Source organism: Lucilia cuprina, chromosome 4 (genome assembly GCF_022045245.1).
Source record: "Lucilia cuprina isolate Lc7/37 chromosome 4, ASM2204524v1, whole genome shotgun sequence".
NCBI classification, from domain to species: Eukaryota; Metazoa; Arthropoda; class Insecta; order Diptera; family Calliphoridae; genus Lucilia; species Lucilia cuprina.
In genome coordinates, this window is record NC_060952.1 from 78,981,854 (window position 1) to 78,998,208 (window position 16,355).

At 27.8% G+C, this 16,355-nt stretch overlaps 2 protein-coding genes across 5 annotated transcripts in view; one reads left to right on the plus strand and one right to left on the minus strand.

Moving 5' to 3' along the window:
• The first annotated feature begins 1,390 nt into the window (after positions 1-1,390).
• LOC111690936 (conserved oligomeric Golgi complex subunit 1) lies at positions 1,391-10,774 on the plus strand. Of its 2 annotated transcripts, XM_046949672.1 has the most exons (6): positions 1,391-1,643; positions 1,705-2,369; positions 2,442-3,520; positions 3,641-4,279; positions 4,348-4,407; positions 10,538-10,668. In XM_046949672.1, exons 1-5 carry the CDS (start codon positions 1,507-1,509, stop codon positions 4,366-4,368), a joined length of 2,541 nt encoding a protein of 846 aa, XP_046805628.1. In that variant the 5' UTR covers positions 1,391-1,506; the 3' UTR covers positions 4,369-4,407; positions 10,538-10,668. The 2 variants fall into 2 exon arrangements, with proteins under 2 accessions (XP_046805628.1, XP_023309311.2); XM_023453543.2 differs by lacking the exon at positions 4,348-4,407 and having other exon boundaries at positions 1,392-1,643; positions 10,538-10,774.
• A 58-nt stretch (positions 10,775-10,832) lies between these two features.
• LOC124419846 (putative glycine-rich cell wall structural protein 1) overlaps positions 10,833-16,355 on the minus strand; it is a 7,054-nt gene continuing 1,531 nt past the window's right edge. The window contains exons 1-2 of one of the 3 annotated variants that reach the window (XR_006940843.1): positions 15,115-15,228; positions 10,996-11,102 (exon numbers count right to left, since the gene is read on the minus strand). Coding sequence is in view for 1 of the 3 variants with exons in the window: in XM_046950651.1 (XP_046806607.1) it covers positions 10,956-11,102 (147 nt within the window). In the remaining 2 variants the exon portion in view is untranslated. Of the gene's footprint in view, positions 11,103-15,114; positions 15,229-16,355 lie in introns of those variants that run through there. The other 2 variants (XM_046950651.1, XR_006940844.1) reach the window with 2 other exon arrangements.

Sequence of the window (16,355 nt, forward strand, 5' to 3'; positions counted from 1 at the left end):
AAAATAATGAAATTAAATTTTACATATTTATATTTATGTTTTGTTGTTTCCCGGCCAGCATTTTTGAAATTTTTGATCACATTCGAGTCATTTATGATTCTTCCGTACGATTAAAATGATCATATATGCGCTCATTTTCTGATCATAAATGATACATTCGTCGGGAGAAAATGGTACCATACCCGCGACTCTTCTAAATGAGTCATTTATGAGCAATTATGACTCATTTTTTTAATCTTTTTTAAGTCATTAATGAGCCAAATAAATGGTCATTTTTGAGTTATTTTCGAATCATATTATTGTAATTTTTGAATCTTTTCTGAGTAATTTTTATGTTTGTTACAGACAAATACAACAGAAAACAGTTTTTGATCTTCCGACTGTGCGAAATTTAACTACCAACTAAATTTTTAAACAATCATATTTCAAACACCTGGATGAACTATTTATGATTGGTATACATTTTGTTATTGTTTTTTCAAATAAATCAGATATTAAACATTAATTCGAATTATTTAGATTTAGTCGCCCAAATATAATCCGTAGAAGATCATTAAACATATACTTATTATAATAATAATTAAAGGTTATATTATGTCAATTTCCTTGACAGAAAATCGACTTTATAAATATCACACAAATTAAAATACTTATGCATTTAATTTTATAAACGAAATGATAATTATATCAAGTCATTGTTGGCCACACAAAATGTTTTCCTAAATCTTTCAAAAGAGTCTTTTCTGAGCCCCATTTATAATCAGTTTCGACTCATTTTTGAATTGTTTTTGAGTCATTTTTAAGTGTAAGTTTAGCTATTTCATTAAAAACAAAAACATAAGGAACAATTTAAAATCTTCCAACTGCTTGAAATATGACTACAAAATAAGTTTTTAAAACCATAATATTTTAAACACCAGGATGATCAATTTATGATTGCAATACATTTTGTTATTGTTTTTCAAATATTCAGTTTTCAATCAGTTATTTTTTAAGCGTTGAACTTATTAATCACTTTTAGGTCATCAAAAGGAGTAAAAGGTATAAAATAATTATCCATCGGCTTTGAATCAGTTTCTTAGTCTGTGTTTCCATATAAATATATTAAAAATCTTTGCCCTGGTTATTATGAACGTTTGTAACAATAATTGTTTATAAGTAGCAGGATATGTTTAATTAATTTTTTGATATTGACTTTCCAGGTTTACAAATGAATAAAAAATATGCTTTTAAAATATAATAAAAAAGACTTTTCAATTTTTTTGATTTATTTTCGAAAAGCCGTTTATTTAACATTTCAACTTAGCGATTTATGAAGATTCGACTTTACGATTTTGTGTTTTATAAAAAGTCGAGAAGTGATTGCTATTGTGAATGAAGATGGTATCAACAAAAAACAGCTGATTGGAGAAGTACGTGTCAAGCTATCAGCAAGCAGAACAAAATAAATTTGTTTTATTTAAAGATACAATTTAAATTAAATAAAATATTTTAAGTGAAATAAAAATGGCTACATTAAATTTATTAAATCTTAATGTGGATACACTTTTTGAACAACACAGTGTGGTGGAAATTGATAGTGTACACAAGAAAATCCAAGAAGTTGTGGAAAATAAAAGGGAAGAACTTCGTACTATGGTAGGGTAAGTTTGAATAAAAACAAAGAAAAACTAGGCTGCATTTCAATAATTAACTTTTTTTCAGAGAACGTTACCGGGATCTGCTAAAGGCTGCTGATACTATTACCGCTATGCAAGATTCAACGAAGGCATTAATCACGCAAGTTGATAACATCAATGGGAATTGCAAAAATCTCAATGAACAACAATTATTGGGTTTTAAAATGGAAACAGATAGTGCCGGCGAGCTAAAGAATCGTAATGCTAATAAACAATTAAATAATTATTTCAGTACAATGATACAAATTAAGTTATTAACATCATTACCCGAATTAATATGGTCTCAACTGGATCGGGAACATTATTATGCTGCTACTGAACTCTTTATATTTAGTCGTCATATTAGTACGGGTCTACAGTTGGATTCAAATAATCCTATAATGCAAAAATTACCAGTAGCTAAAAAACAATGGGAAATTATTAAACCATTTCATATGACCATTAAACAGCAGGTAATGCTTGCATTGGAAAGAGAAAATTTAGGAGCAGAACTTACCATTGATTGTATACTTTCGCTTTTACAATTGGAACGTTGCACTTTGGAAAGTGCTCTAAAGACTTTTCTCAACTTAAGATGTACGGCATTTCTAAATTGCTTAAATGCTGACAGTGGCAGGGTAAAGGAGAGAATTTTGTCTAGTTTGAGGGTACTCAATGATAGTTTGGATATGGTGGCAAAATGTTTTATGGGTTAGAATTCAAAAGATATTTTAAATTTAAGTTTAGCAAAAACTAACGTTTTTCATTTTTAATTTTTTTTAGATAAAAGCCCTTTATTTACTAAATTAGCGGAATATTCGGAATCTAGTGCTCCACCAACTATATTACGCATGGATAATGATGATGTACAATTTGCTCATCTTTTACCCGATATCATAACCAATTTCAAACCTAAATTTGATGCATTTACTCTTAATAATGAAGCTGTACGTTTGAGTCTCGAACAATTTCTTACTGATACTCAGCGTATAGCCAGTAATCAACTTAAACAACTTTTCGATTTGGTTACTCATATGAATTCTATTCAGGAAATAAAAACCGAAGCAAATAATCTAAAGAAACAACTCAATCTAAATGCTTTGACAACACAATTTCAATTAACTCAGTCACTTGATTTCTATGAACTACGTTATGTTCCTTTAATAAATCAAAGAATACGTAATATTATAAACGATAGCTGGTTTAAAACTATTAATGAAATCTCAACAAATCTAGAAAATTGTGTAAAACAACCGGAAATTGTAAATATTAAGAACTATTCATTGTGGCAAGAATTTCCTACAGATTTACCCAAAAGTTTAGATCAGGCTTTAAATGATGATTTGAAAATGAAAAAATTACATATGAAATCAAAGGGCTATAACGATGAAATTATAAAAATTGTTACAAAATTTGATGAAAATTTATCCGATATTATAAAAGAAATGAACGTTTTGCTAGAAGAGCCCACAGCTAAACTGGAAGATAAACAGGCTTTAGTGGAATTTCTCAAAGATACTGCTCAACAGCATATAACGGAATTCATAACAAAAGTAAAGAGTTTACAACTGGATATCAATGAACACCAGTCTTGGCTATTTGTTACACGTTGCAGTTGTGCTCTGATAGAACTTTGCCCACATTTGAAAATGTGTTTCTGCCAATCTACTAGTTGGCGTCAATTACTTGGCATAAGTAACTCAAGTGCAGCTATTGAACATTGGCAACGTATTTGTGGCTTAATGGAGGATGAAATCTATCAATTTTGGTTGCATATTATTAAAGGTTTATTGGAGGAATATAACTGTGAACGTTATTTGGCTAAAATCGATACGTGTAATGTTATGTTGGAAGATTTTACAGTAAGTTATGATTACATAGTTTGAATTTTTTCAAACCATTCAGTAATATATGTGTTCTTGATTGAAAATTAGATTTTGTATACAGTACAACATTTAAAATACGTTTTTCTCTTTTTTCAGCATTGGGAACAAATAACCCTCGACCAAAAAGACGATCAGGATATGCCAATACAATCAACATTCCGTGTTCCTACACAACCGCGTATTTCCTTGCAGTCTTATTTACAAATTCTTATTACCTCTCTCAAAGAAATCGTACCGGAGACTCTGCCCTCTAAAGTACTACATACCTTTAATCAAAAACTAATAGATGAACTCTTAAAACACTATCACCAGCTGCTAAATGATCATCCAACATTAACACAAAATATTGCATTACAACTTTATTTCGATATAAAATTCTTACAGAGTTCATTCAATATCACTAGAGAACAAAAAGATCAGATAACAAGCATACAAAATGCCTACAAAGAACTAATAGATCCTTTTGATTTTGAATTATTTGCATCACAATTAATGACAAACATTAAGAGATCAGTTTTACGTTCGAATTGCCTTTTGGGCATATTGACACCATTGAATATCCAAACATCTCAAACGGGTGCAGTGGCACAGGAAAAAGATCCGAATGTATTAAGTTTGTGTTCTAGTGGCTCGACATCGCTGTGGTTCCCTCTTTTGCCAGTAGTGACTAATACATCAAATGTGGCGACAACTTCTTTGGATAGTAAAAAGGTCACTTTAACGGAATCGCCCAAGGTATGTGTTGTATTTTGTTTAAGTATTTTATTTTAATATTTTCTTTAAATTATTTGCAATTTTTAAAGGATTATTTGTTTGAAACATAAAATTTCATACAATTTACAACTATATTTATATTTTTTGGGGTAATGAGAATTTATAATAGAATAAGAAAAACATTTGGTTTATATTTGCATGTTTTAGCATGAGTTTTAAAGGTTAGTGACTAATTAATGCATTAAGTTTTATGCTGAAATTGCTTTATAAAGCTTTTAAAAAGTTTTTGTAACAATTTTGCATGTAACGAGTTTCTTCCTAAAATATAACAAAAAATGCCTTTTGAAGAACGGAAAAGTAACAGAAAATCCTCTTCAAGTGGTACCTGTACATGTCAACGGTTTGTAAAAAATGTCTTGAATTAAAATTTAAATGCATTCAATTTGATTTTAACCTTAATTCCGGAAAATAGATTTTGTACAGAATAATTACTAGACAACACAGAAAATGCCTTTAAAATAAAAATGTCTAATTCCTATAGTTTCCGAGATGTTGTGGTTTTTGTAAAAACGTTATTTTAGACATTAACAACATGGTAATCTAAATAAAATTATCTATCATTAGATTATAACAGACGTCGGCGCTAGTATTGTTCTGACAACGAAGATTTTCGGCAAATTACATGTACACAACACGATCGCATACGAACCTCTAAACAAGAGCATCAAAAATACAAATATTTTATTTAGTTGCTTGACAGCATTCAACAAAGCAGGTTGATGTCGCTTTGTTAAAGAAATTGCAAACACAACTTGAAAAAACAAAAACAACTTGCAAAAGCAAGAGCATAATTTATAAAAACAACGTACACTCTAAATAATTTTCTAGAATACATAACAATGAAAGTAAATAAGTTAATCTTGTTTCATACTTTTTTTGTACATTTTAATTAGAAATGTTGTTTCTATGTGAAGAAATTATCATTCTTAAGTACATTGATTACACATTGTTTATAAATATTCGCATTTTACAGTAATGCAATTTAATCTTCAAAATTAAAAAAACCCAAATATTTTTTTCAGTGCAATTTCAATGAAAAATGTCAATAGTGTGTGTGTAGTGGTTATTTTTTTATCTGCCTCTCTATCCGCCGGTATATGGATTATAAACATGCTGTCAGTTATTACAAAAAACCAAAGTATTGTGAAATCTTACGACATACAACGTTACGGCAACGATTGTGAATTGCGTAATATTTTGAATTCAAGAGTATGTAAAAATTCCAAACAAATTTTGAATTTAAATCGAAATATTTCACTGCGTTTTTAACGAATTTGTAATTACAGTGGACGTCCAATAGTACGTACCCCCTTTATTACGAATGTCCAATAATACGAATTGAAAAATTGTTGCATTGTCTACTCTATAGTACGAATGAAGTCACAATTTTTCTGTTCGATAGTACGAATAACACACAATTTACTGTATGTATATTTACAAATCAACAATTATTTAGTGTAATTAATTTATTTTCTTGTAATTTCGATGACCAAAGAGAAGAAATTAAATTTAATGGTATCGCCAATGAGAACAATATTGAAGCCTCAAAAGCGCTGTTTTTGAAAAGGTCGTAGGAATCATATTACAAAGTAATAAACCAAAGAATAAATAAGAAGTGAAACGCTGTCAAAAAGTACCTAAGTCTACTGTCAGTCGGTACCTAACTCTAAGAATGTATTAGTAGAATTCTCAAGCCAACATAGTTGCAAAAAATCGGATTTAAAAATTAAAAAAAAAAAAAAATATTTCATTTGAATTTATATTTTAGAAGATTTCTTTAAATATTTTGCAACATAATTTATCTATAAACATTATATATATCTTTGCTTTTTAATCTGCAATATTGAAATAATAATTAAGTTAGTTGATATATTTTTTTTCTTGTACCATACGAAAATTTACAACATTGTTCTTTTTTCGTTTTAATTTCAACAACAAAAATTAAATGACAAAAAAATAAAAAATATTTTTTTTCGTTTGTAAAAAATTAAATCTTTTCGGGCTATTAAATATATTTAAAGTGTGCAAAAAAATAATAAAATATAACGTTATGTGATAAAAAATATTTTCAAGTTCTTTAAGCCACGAATTTTCGCGACAAAGTTTTGAAGTTTGGAGAGAGAGTAAGTTTCTTACATATGTGTTCGAGTTACACAGAACTCGTCTGTGAGAAGAGCGTAATGTTGTTGTTGTAAAAAAATTACAGCGTTTCACTTCTTAGTGTTCAGTGTAATAAACACTGAATACTTTCATTAACAATTCGTATACGTATACATATTTATTATATTTTGTTTCGTTATGTAATTTTTCATGAAAAATAAAAAAAAAAAAAATAAATAAAATTCTATATTTTATGTGTATTATTTCAATTTAAACATACAAAATGTGTTGTTCAATAATACGAATTTTTCGGTACTACGAAAGGGCCTGACATTATATAATTCGTACTAGTGGACGTCCACTGTATAACCGAAAAATGGTATTATTGGTTTGTGGGTACTTTATGGAAAAACTCAAATGAATTTATATAAAAGTAGTGTTATAAGGATAAAACAAAAAAAGGCTCAATTTTCAACTTCCTTGCAATGCAATCTAGTTATACAGCAATAACTGTCATCATTATTATACTCTTTAAAAAGATTATTTTGTGTAGATTTTCATGTTGTTTAAAAAACGTTGGAATTTAGTTCCAGTTATACAAAATGAAGTAAAAACATCAAAAAAGTGGTGTCTGTACAAAATCGCAATATCTCAAAAAACCAGAGCTAACTGAAAATTTAATAACGATTTTTGAACTCAGCGGATGAAAATACATAGAAATTATCATCTTTTATTTCAAAGGCACACAAAAAGTTCGATTTTGTCGACTTGTGTTATTTATTTAAAATTAAATCGCGTTATAAGTGTTTATAAGTTAATTTTGATCATCAGTCGTTATCTGAAGGATAATATGGGGCTTGGGTAAAATGCAGCGATCATCGAAAATCGGCAGTGCCATTTCGATTTCAAAAAAACTTAGTTTTGCCAATTTTTGTTGACATACTAGAACATTTAACATAATTTTGAACCGAGGGTACGTATATATAGGGGCTAAGCGAAATGTTGGCGTTCGTCCTTGGGTCAAAAGAAGAGTGTGTGCAAAATCTGTAAGTAGTGAGTAGTGGATAAATGGAGTTCCTACATCCACTAATGCATCACAACGGGATCGGAATTGATTGATTCGTACCTGTATATTGTATACAAAGGATTTCGATAGCTCAGCTCCTGGTAAGGATATTAAGCTAAAAAACTAAAAATACCTTTTTTGTGGATTTTTTAACTTTTTGCTAAATTAGAATTTTGGAATTTAAAAAAAAACTAATATGTGCTGTAGAGTGCTCCAAGCTTGTATGAAGGAAAAAAATTTATCCTAAAGGCCGTTCCCCCTAGAATTGTTCTATGGGTTATAAAATATGCAATTTTTTAGTTTTCACAAAAGTTTTGCATTTTATTGTCAAAGAATCGTAATGTACACAAAATTAGCGTTATAAAAAGATATACAACACAAAAACTGGTTGAAAAATGTAAAAGTTATTAAAAATTCCCCAGGCCATTATCGTGTCTTAGAGCACTTGAATTCGAAATGTGATAAAAAATTAATATTTTTGAAAATATTCTAGTAAAACATTTGTATTACTTAAAATACATCTGTAGTTACTTGAATATGAGTTTTTGTCCTTATAGAATAACGTAAATCTGTTCTCAGCTATGGTCGAAAAATTTTGATATTTTTAACGGTAGTTTCAAAATTCAAATTTTAGTTTTTTTTTGATACTTTGTTAAACAAATTTCAATATTTTTGGGAGAACTCATAGGGATTTATGGACAACAGATTAGGGAATGAAACAGTAAAAAAATTAGATCAATACCTCTTATAGTTTGCCTGTACCTGCAATTTGAATTCAGCGGATTTCGAGTAAAACTAATTTTTATGTAATATTTTGCAAAATTAGCCTTTTTATTATATTGTTGTGTATTTTAAATGGAACCTTTTGTAAATTCATTAGTCCACATATTTCTAAGTATAAATCTAGAGTTTCATGCAATTTGGACGCCATTAACCCATAAACTTTAAAGGTCAAATTTTGTAATATTTGCAATTTTTGATGGAAACTAGTCGAAATTGTGTCTATTTTTAGGTAGATTATCATAAAACTTAAGAAATTTATTTATTAACAACCGATATTTAAAAAAATAGTGAAAAAAAATAAATTAACCCATTAAACGGCCTTGGGGTCAAAATGTCAATTTGGACATATTTCCATAAAACCCGTTTGCAATCCCATTAATTTAGCTTAAAAAAGCAGTTTATGTGTACGTCTTTTTAAAACCTTTCAAATAATACCAAACTCTAATAACGTTTTCTTTTCGTACAAATAGATTCCGACTAATATTCTTGCGAAGCTAATTTACAATAAAGACTTTATGTATAATATATATTATATTATTTTATTAATTTTAACTATTTTACTGATTATTTAAATCAATTTATTTCGTATACTGAAAAAAGTTTCAGCATAAATAAATTAATTCATAATTTGGTAATAAATATTATGAATCGAACATGACTCTTTTTCCCAAACCATTTTCTTTCAGAATATTAAAAGTTCATAAAATGTATGAATTTTTACAATCCAGATTTTTTTATATTTTTACTTTAAAATTAATATTAAAAAATTCATACAATTTAAGAACTTAGTTTTAAATATTACTAACTTTTGTCAATGAAAGCAGTTTATAATATTTATGCTGAAACTTTTTTCTGTGATTGACAAAAATTAGTAATATTTAAGAAAAAGTTCCTAAATAATATGAATTTTTTCATAATATTTTTTTCAAACAAAATCTATTCAAATTATATTTTTTTTCTTGTTTAAAATTTTTTGAAATTTTCTTTGGAAAGTTTTTTATTTATTTACGATTTTTAGATAAAAATCGAAAAATTGGCCGGATTTTATGAAGAATAGATGTTTTCCTATGTTTGCTTTTGTTTTGTTGTTTATGATTTTGTTTTTAAACATTTCAATTTATAATAATATACAAAATTCGTTTATTTAGAATTAAGAAACGAATAAATATGGAAATATATTTGTAGATAATGGACTTCAACTTTGCAATTTTTTCATAATAGTCGTTGATGATTTCAGAGTATCTTTGGGTTGCTTAAAGGTCATCAGTGGCGAAATTGTACTTTTTATACCCTACACCACTTTAGTGGGGAGGGTATATTGGGTTTGTGCTGATGTTTGTAACGCACAATAATATTGGTCCTATACCCACCTTAAAGTATACCAATCGGCTCAGAATCATTTTCTGAATCGATTTAGCTATGTCCGTCCGTCTGTCCAAACTACTGGTCGCAACTTTGAAGATAATTTAATAAAATTTGGTACATGATATTTTATTGCACCAGCGACGAAGCCTATTGAAAATGGTTAACATCGGTCCATTATTTCACCTAGCCCCCATACAACTGAACCCCCGAATAGAGCTTGTAAACCTTGTAATCAAACTACAGGTCACAATTTTGGAGATACTTTAATGGAATTTGGTACATGATCTTTTATGGTACCGTAGACGAAGGCTATTGAAAATGGTTAACATCGGTCCATTATTTCACCTAGGCCCCATACAACTGAACCCGCTAAATAGTGCTTTTAAGTTTATAATTACAGTTTAAAAAGTTTTTTGAAACGTCGTTAATAATTTGATCTTTGGCTGTAAAGATGATTTAAAATAACACATTTTCATACAGAAAATACAGAAATTTTATATTAAATGATAAATTCGTACAAAAAAGTTAAGGTATTCAATTATAAAAAAATCTGGAAAAATATACATAAAACATAAACTGTGCTATATCATCTTAAGACCTATAGAATAAAAACGAATGAAACAAATGATAGCGTTATATAGAAAAAAGTCTTAGGTTTTTAGACATACTAAATTTGTATCAAAAAATCATTTCAAAATATTTACTTTACGCCAAGTTTACCTAAAGCGAACCCTAATGTGTATTTTTTGAACTCATTAATCTATCTCTGTGTTAATTTTTATAATAAACTAATATTATTTCTGTTTTTTGGTTTAATGGCTTATATACTCATATAATACATTGCATATATTTCATTAATTTAATTAAAACCATTTATTTTTGTATTTATTTTATTAAAACTTTAGACAACTCCAACGAGAAAATCAACAACGACACGTAAAACTGATACAAAATCGAAGTCTGGTGCAGCCTCATTCTTTGGCGCCATGTCCCAAGAATGGTTTCGATAAAATAATCATTAACAACAATATTTACACACATAATTTCATTTTTTATTACAACAAGTATTTTTTAATATAATATTCGTTTAATATACAAATGCATACAAACATATTATTAAAGATAAACACAAATATGTAATTGTTATAAGAAAATCTTAAAAAAAAAATAATTTTCATAATTTATTTAATTATATCTTCTCTTTCTCTCTACTTTTATAAATTGTTTTTAAATATTATAAGGCTTTAAATTTTAAGAGTAATAAAACCGACATTAATAAACATAAATAAATTTAATATCGTTTTAATCTTTAATTTCTGGAAACTATTTTTTGCCACCTTTCTTTCCACCTCCTCCGCCACCAGCTGCTTTTTGGTCTTGTCCTTTTTTTCCACCGCCACCCTTGTCAGCAGCGCCACCTTTACTTTTATTACCACCTTTATCACCACCACCGCCTCCTCCGCCTTTTTTCTGCAATGAGAACACATAAGCAAGTATTTTTTGTAAAAAAAAAGGTTAATTACCGCCTTTTTTATTTATTTTTATTACAATTTTTTCAACTGATAAAAGAGCCAACTGTTTGTTAATGGATAATTTAGTTTAAGTTAGAAAATGTAAAAAATAAGAAGAACATAGAAATAACAAAGTTTAAAGTTTATTTTATTTTACTTGTGTTAAGTTTAGTTTAGTTAGTTGCGTTGTATTAAAAGAAAAATGTTCACTTTTAGATGCTAGTTAATTACATGCTTTTCTAAGTCAAAAAAAAAACAAAAATAGATGCTGTTAGAAGAAAATGGTGAAAGTTCTTAATGAACTGCAAACTTTTAGTACTTCCTTAAATAAATGAAGTTGTGTAAAGAAAACACAAATATCATTGAGAACACTTAAGGTTGGTTGCAATAAACGGATGATGTAATTTCTGACAAGAGATGAAACTCTTTTAATTTAAAAAGTTGATATTAAGTAAACGAATGCATTGTCAAAAGAATATAAAATGATATTTGCTGCAATTTTGTTTCTAAAGGGGGAGCAGGTTGTTTTAAGATATATGTTATTGATTTATTGAACAAAATCTAAAATCAGATTTTAAACAGTTTGAAGTTAGATTAGAGGATTTTTTAAAATGTTTATTTGTAGGAATTTAAACTGTTTGTTAAGGTAAAATGAATTGGTAAGAAAATAGCAATAATAGGGATTTCATACAAAAAAGAATTGACCTCTACAACAATGCTTTGAATTTAAAGATAAAATTTTGAAGTTACATATTGCAGCACAATAATTCGAAATGTTACAAAAATTTCCTTTTTTACTCGAATATTAGTTTTGTCCTGGAAAAAAGTTTAATTTTTAGTCCAGGTTCTATAAAATATATATCCAAAGTTTTATTCAAATTTGAACTCGTAAACTGTGGAGTTCAAAGGTCAAATTTTTCAATATTTCGCAATTCTCAGTGTATCATATCAAAATATTAATTATTTGTCGATCTTAGTTACCAATAATGATTTCAATTTATTGTATTAAGTCCGATATTTAAATTAGAGAGAAAAAATATAAATTAACCCTTAAAAGCCACAATGTCACTTAAAACATGGCATTCCTTAATTTCGAAATATAGAGAATAAATGTCTGATTTGTCACAGAGAAACAGATACGAAGGGAAAGTGTGACTATCAAAGAGTTTAATATTAAAAAAACTAGCATGATCAAGGGTTAAGTAAAGACTTTTATACTTTATAAGGATAGAGGTTCGTATGGTATTTTCCAGGTACTCTAGCAGATGAAAGCGAAATTCGACTCATTTCCTGCATGCTTAAATAGTTAGCAGAATGCAAGGGTAATATTGCACTGAATGAAGGTGTGTACACTTCGTCTGGAGCTTAGCTTATATACATTATGTCATTACAGGGAGTTCAAGTTACTGGGGTATAAGGTGCCTTGAGTATAATCAATCGAAAAATCAATGTTAACTGGACATGTTTAACAGCTCAATATATAAACTGGAACTTTGTTATCAGAGAGGAGATCGAACATTGAAGCAAATATCTATAATAAAAAATTCTTCATAATGAGAATCCGGGAACCGAGATTTTTCTAAGCGCATTATGGTATGTGTAAATAGATCGATTTAAATATGGCGTCAACATAGGTCAACAAGGTTTTGAACATTTTTACTGTCACTGTCAGGCTTTCATCGAAATATTTAAGTTTTAATTATCTTACGAACGATATTATTTCAATTTTTAAATTCCTTAGGAACTGATATATAAAAGATAACACATCACTCTTGTGCGGTCCTTAGCCACATCTAATGTTATCAATATAAACTGGACATGTTTAACATTTATACATAATCATGAGACATGGCTGATCGCTTATCGGAAATTGAGACATTGGTCGTGGAAGGTTGATAATGGAACATAAGAGAAATTGAAAATTTGAAAACCTAGATTTTTTTTAATCACATCACGGGTTATGTAGATTGCTTTTAATGTTGCTATTAATACGGCTCCAAAATTTTAACTGCCATTGATAGGCTATCATCGAAATATGATCCAAATATCTGAGGATCGATAATATCGCAGATATTATGTCCTTCATCCATACTAGAGTATTCAATTGTTCGGGTTTTTGTCTTAACAACGACAAATAATTATTTGGGGTTTTCAGTTGGCCGGTTAATAATCGGATAATTCAAAATTATTCGGTTAATCGAATAAAAGGCAAATAAGAAATAATAATTATTTTTTTTACAATATTTTTCTTCCAATAACAAACAAAATTATAATTTTCCACTATTAATTTTTATCTCAAATATTAGAAATTATTTATTTTTATGTGAAATCCTCTTCTATATAAAGAAATTAAGTTTATAAAATTTATGTTTTGGAGATTTATCAACGAGTTCCAGAATTCATATATTCCAATGAACTAGTCTATAACTATGTATTGCTGAAGAACTTATTAGAAATACTTTAGAAACACAACACTGTTCCTGGATGTAAATGTAAATGCGATATCATTATTTTTAAGATTTCTTTTCAAAAATCTGAAATGTTCTGCATGAACCCACAACTTATTACAATGGCAATTTTAATTTATTCGAACGATTAATCGTCAAAAATTTATCGATTAACTGATTAACTAATGATTCTGATTTGAAAAGCCTAAGAAACTTCATTAATGAAACTGATGTAGCATACAACTAACAAGAGGAATATCTTTTATGTTTAAGTTAAAATCCGGCATGCATAATCATCCGGCTCTGGCTCGTCGGCTATCGGGCGGGTACGTGGACTTAACTTAGATTTTAAAGAAAACTACATAGATTATTATATTTTAATTGCATGCAGACATATAAAATTCAAAATATTTGGGGATAAACAATCTAATATGATGAATAAAATGTGCGGAATCTATATTAAAACATGGTAATATCACAAAGAGATTAATTATGATGTTCCGAGGCGTTTGGGAACACCAGTTTGCCCTACCCAACCATTGATTACCTGTATTATCCTGTTGGTTATTATTTTAGGTAATCCCATGCCAACATGTCTTTACCTTACTTAATCTTTTCAAAAGAAATCACATTGAAAAATTTAGTTATTCATATTGAATTATAAATGTATTTTCAAAATCCGTATAAAATATTTTCAACATGCATTTAGAAATATGAATAATTAATTTAAATAGAACACTTTAATAATTAACAATTCAACTTCGATATAAATATAATGATATGATAAATGTGTAACAAATAAATCTCATTACCCTGTATGGCGAATGATGTAAATAAAAAAAGTATATAGTTTGTAAAAATAGGTCATTCAACTTTGTTGATGATCATTAACAAAAAAAAACAAGAAAAGAGAAAAGGGAACAAGAAGATAAAAATTGGTCTAAGGTTGCCTAAGAAAATTATGAAATAGATTTTACGGGATTGTTTTCTGGGGACAAAAATTAAATAATCTTTATATAAATGAATTATAAGAAAATTATACTGAATGTAATTATATTAATAAATTTTCGTAAAATTAATCTGTAGATTTAAATACCTTTAGTAATTTCGGAAAACATTTGCATGCACTTTTCTATCATTCACCTTTTGACATTTTTTTTTCTTACATATTTTTTTTTTCTATTCTCTTTTTTTATAATTTTCTTCTTCTTACTAATTTTTATTATTCTTTGTTTTATTACTTTTTTTTTTCCATAAATCTTCTTCTTCACATCACTTGTAATTTTCTTTTATAATATATATATTTTTTTTATAATAATTCTTTAATTTTCTTCATTATCTTCATAACACTATCATTAATTTGTTTAAATTAATTCTCTTTTTTCACGTTTTACAAATTAATTATTTTTGTTTTTTTTTCTTTTTAAAATTCAAATACTTGTTAAGTTATTAATTTTAATTTACAATTTGCATAATGCTCTGAAGATGACTAAAGAATTATTATTTTATTCTTCTTTGACTTACTCATTTTTCAAAAGGTCCATCGTTGAATGATCATTCAGCAATGTCAAGTCTATAGGCTGGAGAGAGACAATTAATTATTGATGATTACAAAGATGTGAGACGATTATTGATCTATTTTTTTGATATTTGTCCTTCTTACTCTTATTTTGTTAAACGTGCATGTTATCTATAGTATTTAAATCCCCACACGTGACAAAAGAAATAATATAGATTAAAAAGGGAATAAAAAAAAATTATCGCATGCTATTAATTACTAATAAAATACTTAGTTTAGAAATAAAGTTTTTTCCGTAGACAAATGTTGACGAAAATTTAATCGTTTAAATTTGAATATTCTGGTGTTGAATAAATGAGATATGCAGTCCTTAACGCCAATCCAGATATTCTGATGCAAATTCTAAGTGGAGCTGATTGTTTTATTAAAATTGCCGTGCTCAAAGTCAGATGGGATTAACCCGGATTAAACCAATGAGTCTCGTCCACTTTGATCACCCACAGATAGAGACCGAGAAGTTAATATTTTTCTTCCTATTTTGTCTGTGGCTCATTAAATAGGTGGTTTTATTTTAAAGTTGTTGCAAATATTTTTCCACCAAGTTAACCAGTTTTGTAGATTTTTTTTAGCACTGATTTGCAATCTTATTCAGAATTTGGTGCCAAATCTATTAAAATTTATACGGGTTAGCTATTGGGAACGTATTTAAAAATATTATTTGTATTACCCTTTCCTGGATTGGCACCAATATAAATATTTAAAAGACTTAAAACTTTAAGGAAAACTTATTTATTTTCTCAAAATGTTACTTTGTTTTAAACAATTTTAAATAATGAGCAAACTTTAAATTTTATTTTAGATTTCAATTGCAAATTTTAACTAATTTAAAACTTATTACAAACTTATTAGAAGCTTTAAATTTGCGAGACTCGGTATTGACTTCAATATAATTGTATGAGTATTGAGGTTAAAATAAAAAGACCGCGTTTTGCAAAATTTTGCTTTTATACCAAAAGTTGGATATAGGATTAATTGCTTAATTGGAAATCCAATTAAAATATACTAATACAATCTTATTTACCAATAAAATCAATACAAAACTATTTGACATTTCGCCTGTGGTGAATTTTGTGTTGCATGGTTGAGTTCTGTATCGCGTTACGTTTTACAGCTGCATTTGAATAATGTGACCGTTAATTTCAAATACAAAATTTCAAGTAAACTTTTCAGGAGCCAGCACTTTTAC

What these genes read in the sequence shown, in the direction of transcription:
- LOC111690936 (XM_023453543.2), top strand. Translation starts at nt 1,507, where the DNA reads ATGGCTACATTAAATTTATTAAATCTTAATGTGGATACACTTTTTGAA. An exon ending in GGTGGCAAAATGTTTTATGG is followed by an intron (nt 2,370 to 2,441) that starts GTTAGAATTCAA and finishes AATTTTTTTTAG; the next exon opens with ATAAAAGCCCTTTATTTACT. An exon ending in CTTTAACGGAATCGCCCAAG is followed by an intron (nt 4,280 to 10,537) that starts GTATGTGTTGTA and finishes TTAAAACTTTAG; the next exon opens with ACAACTCCAACGAGAAAATC.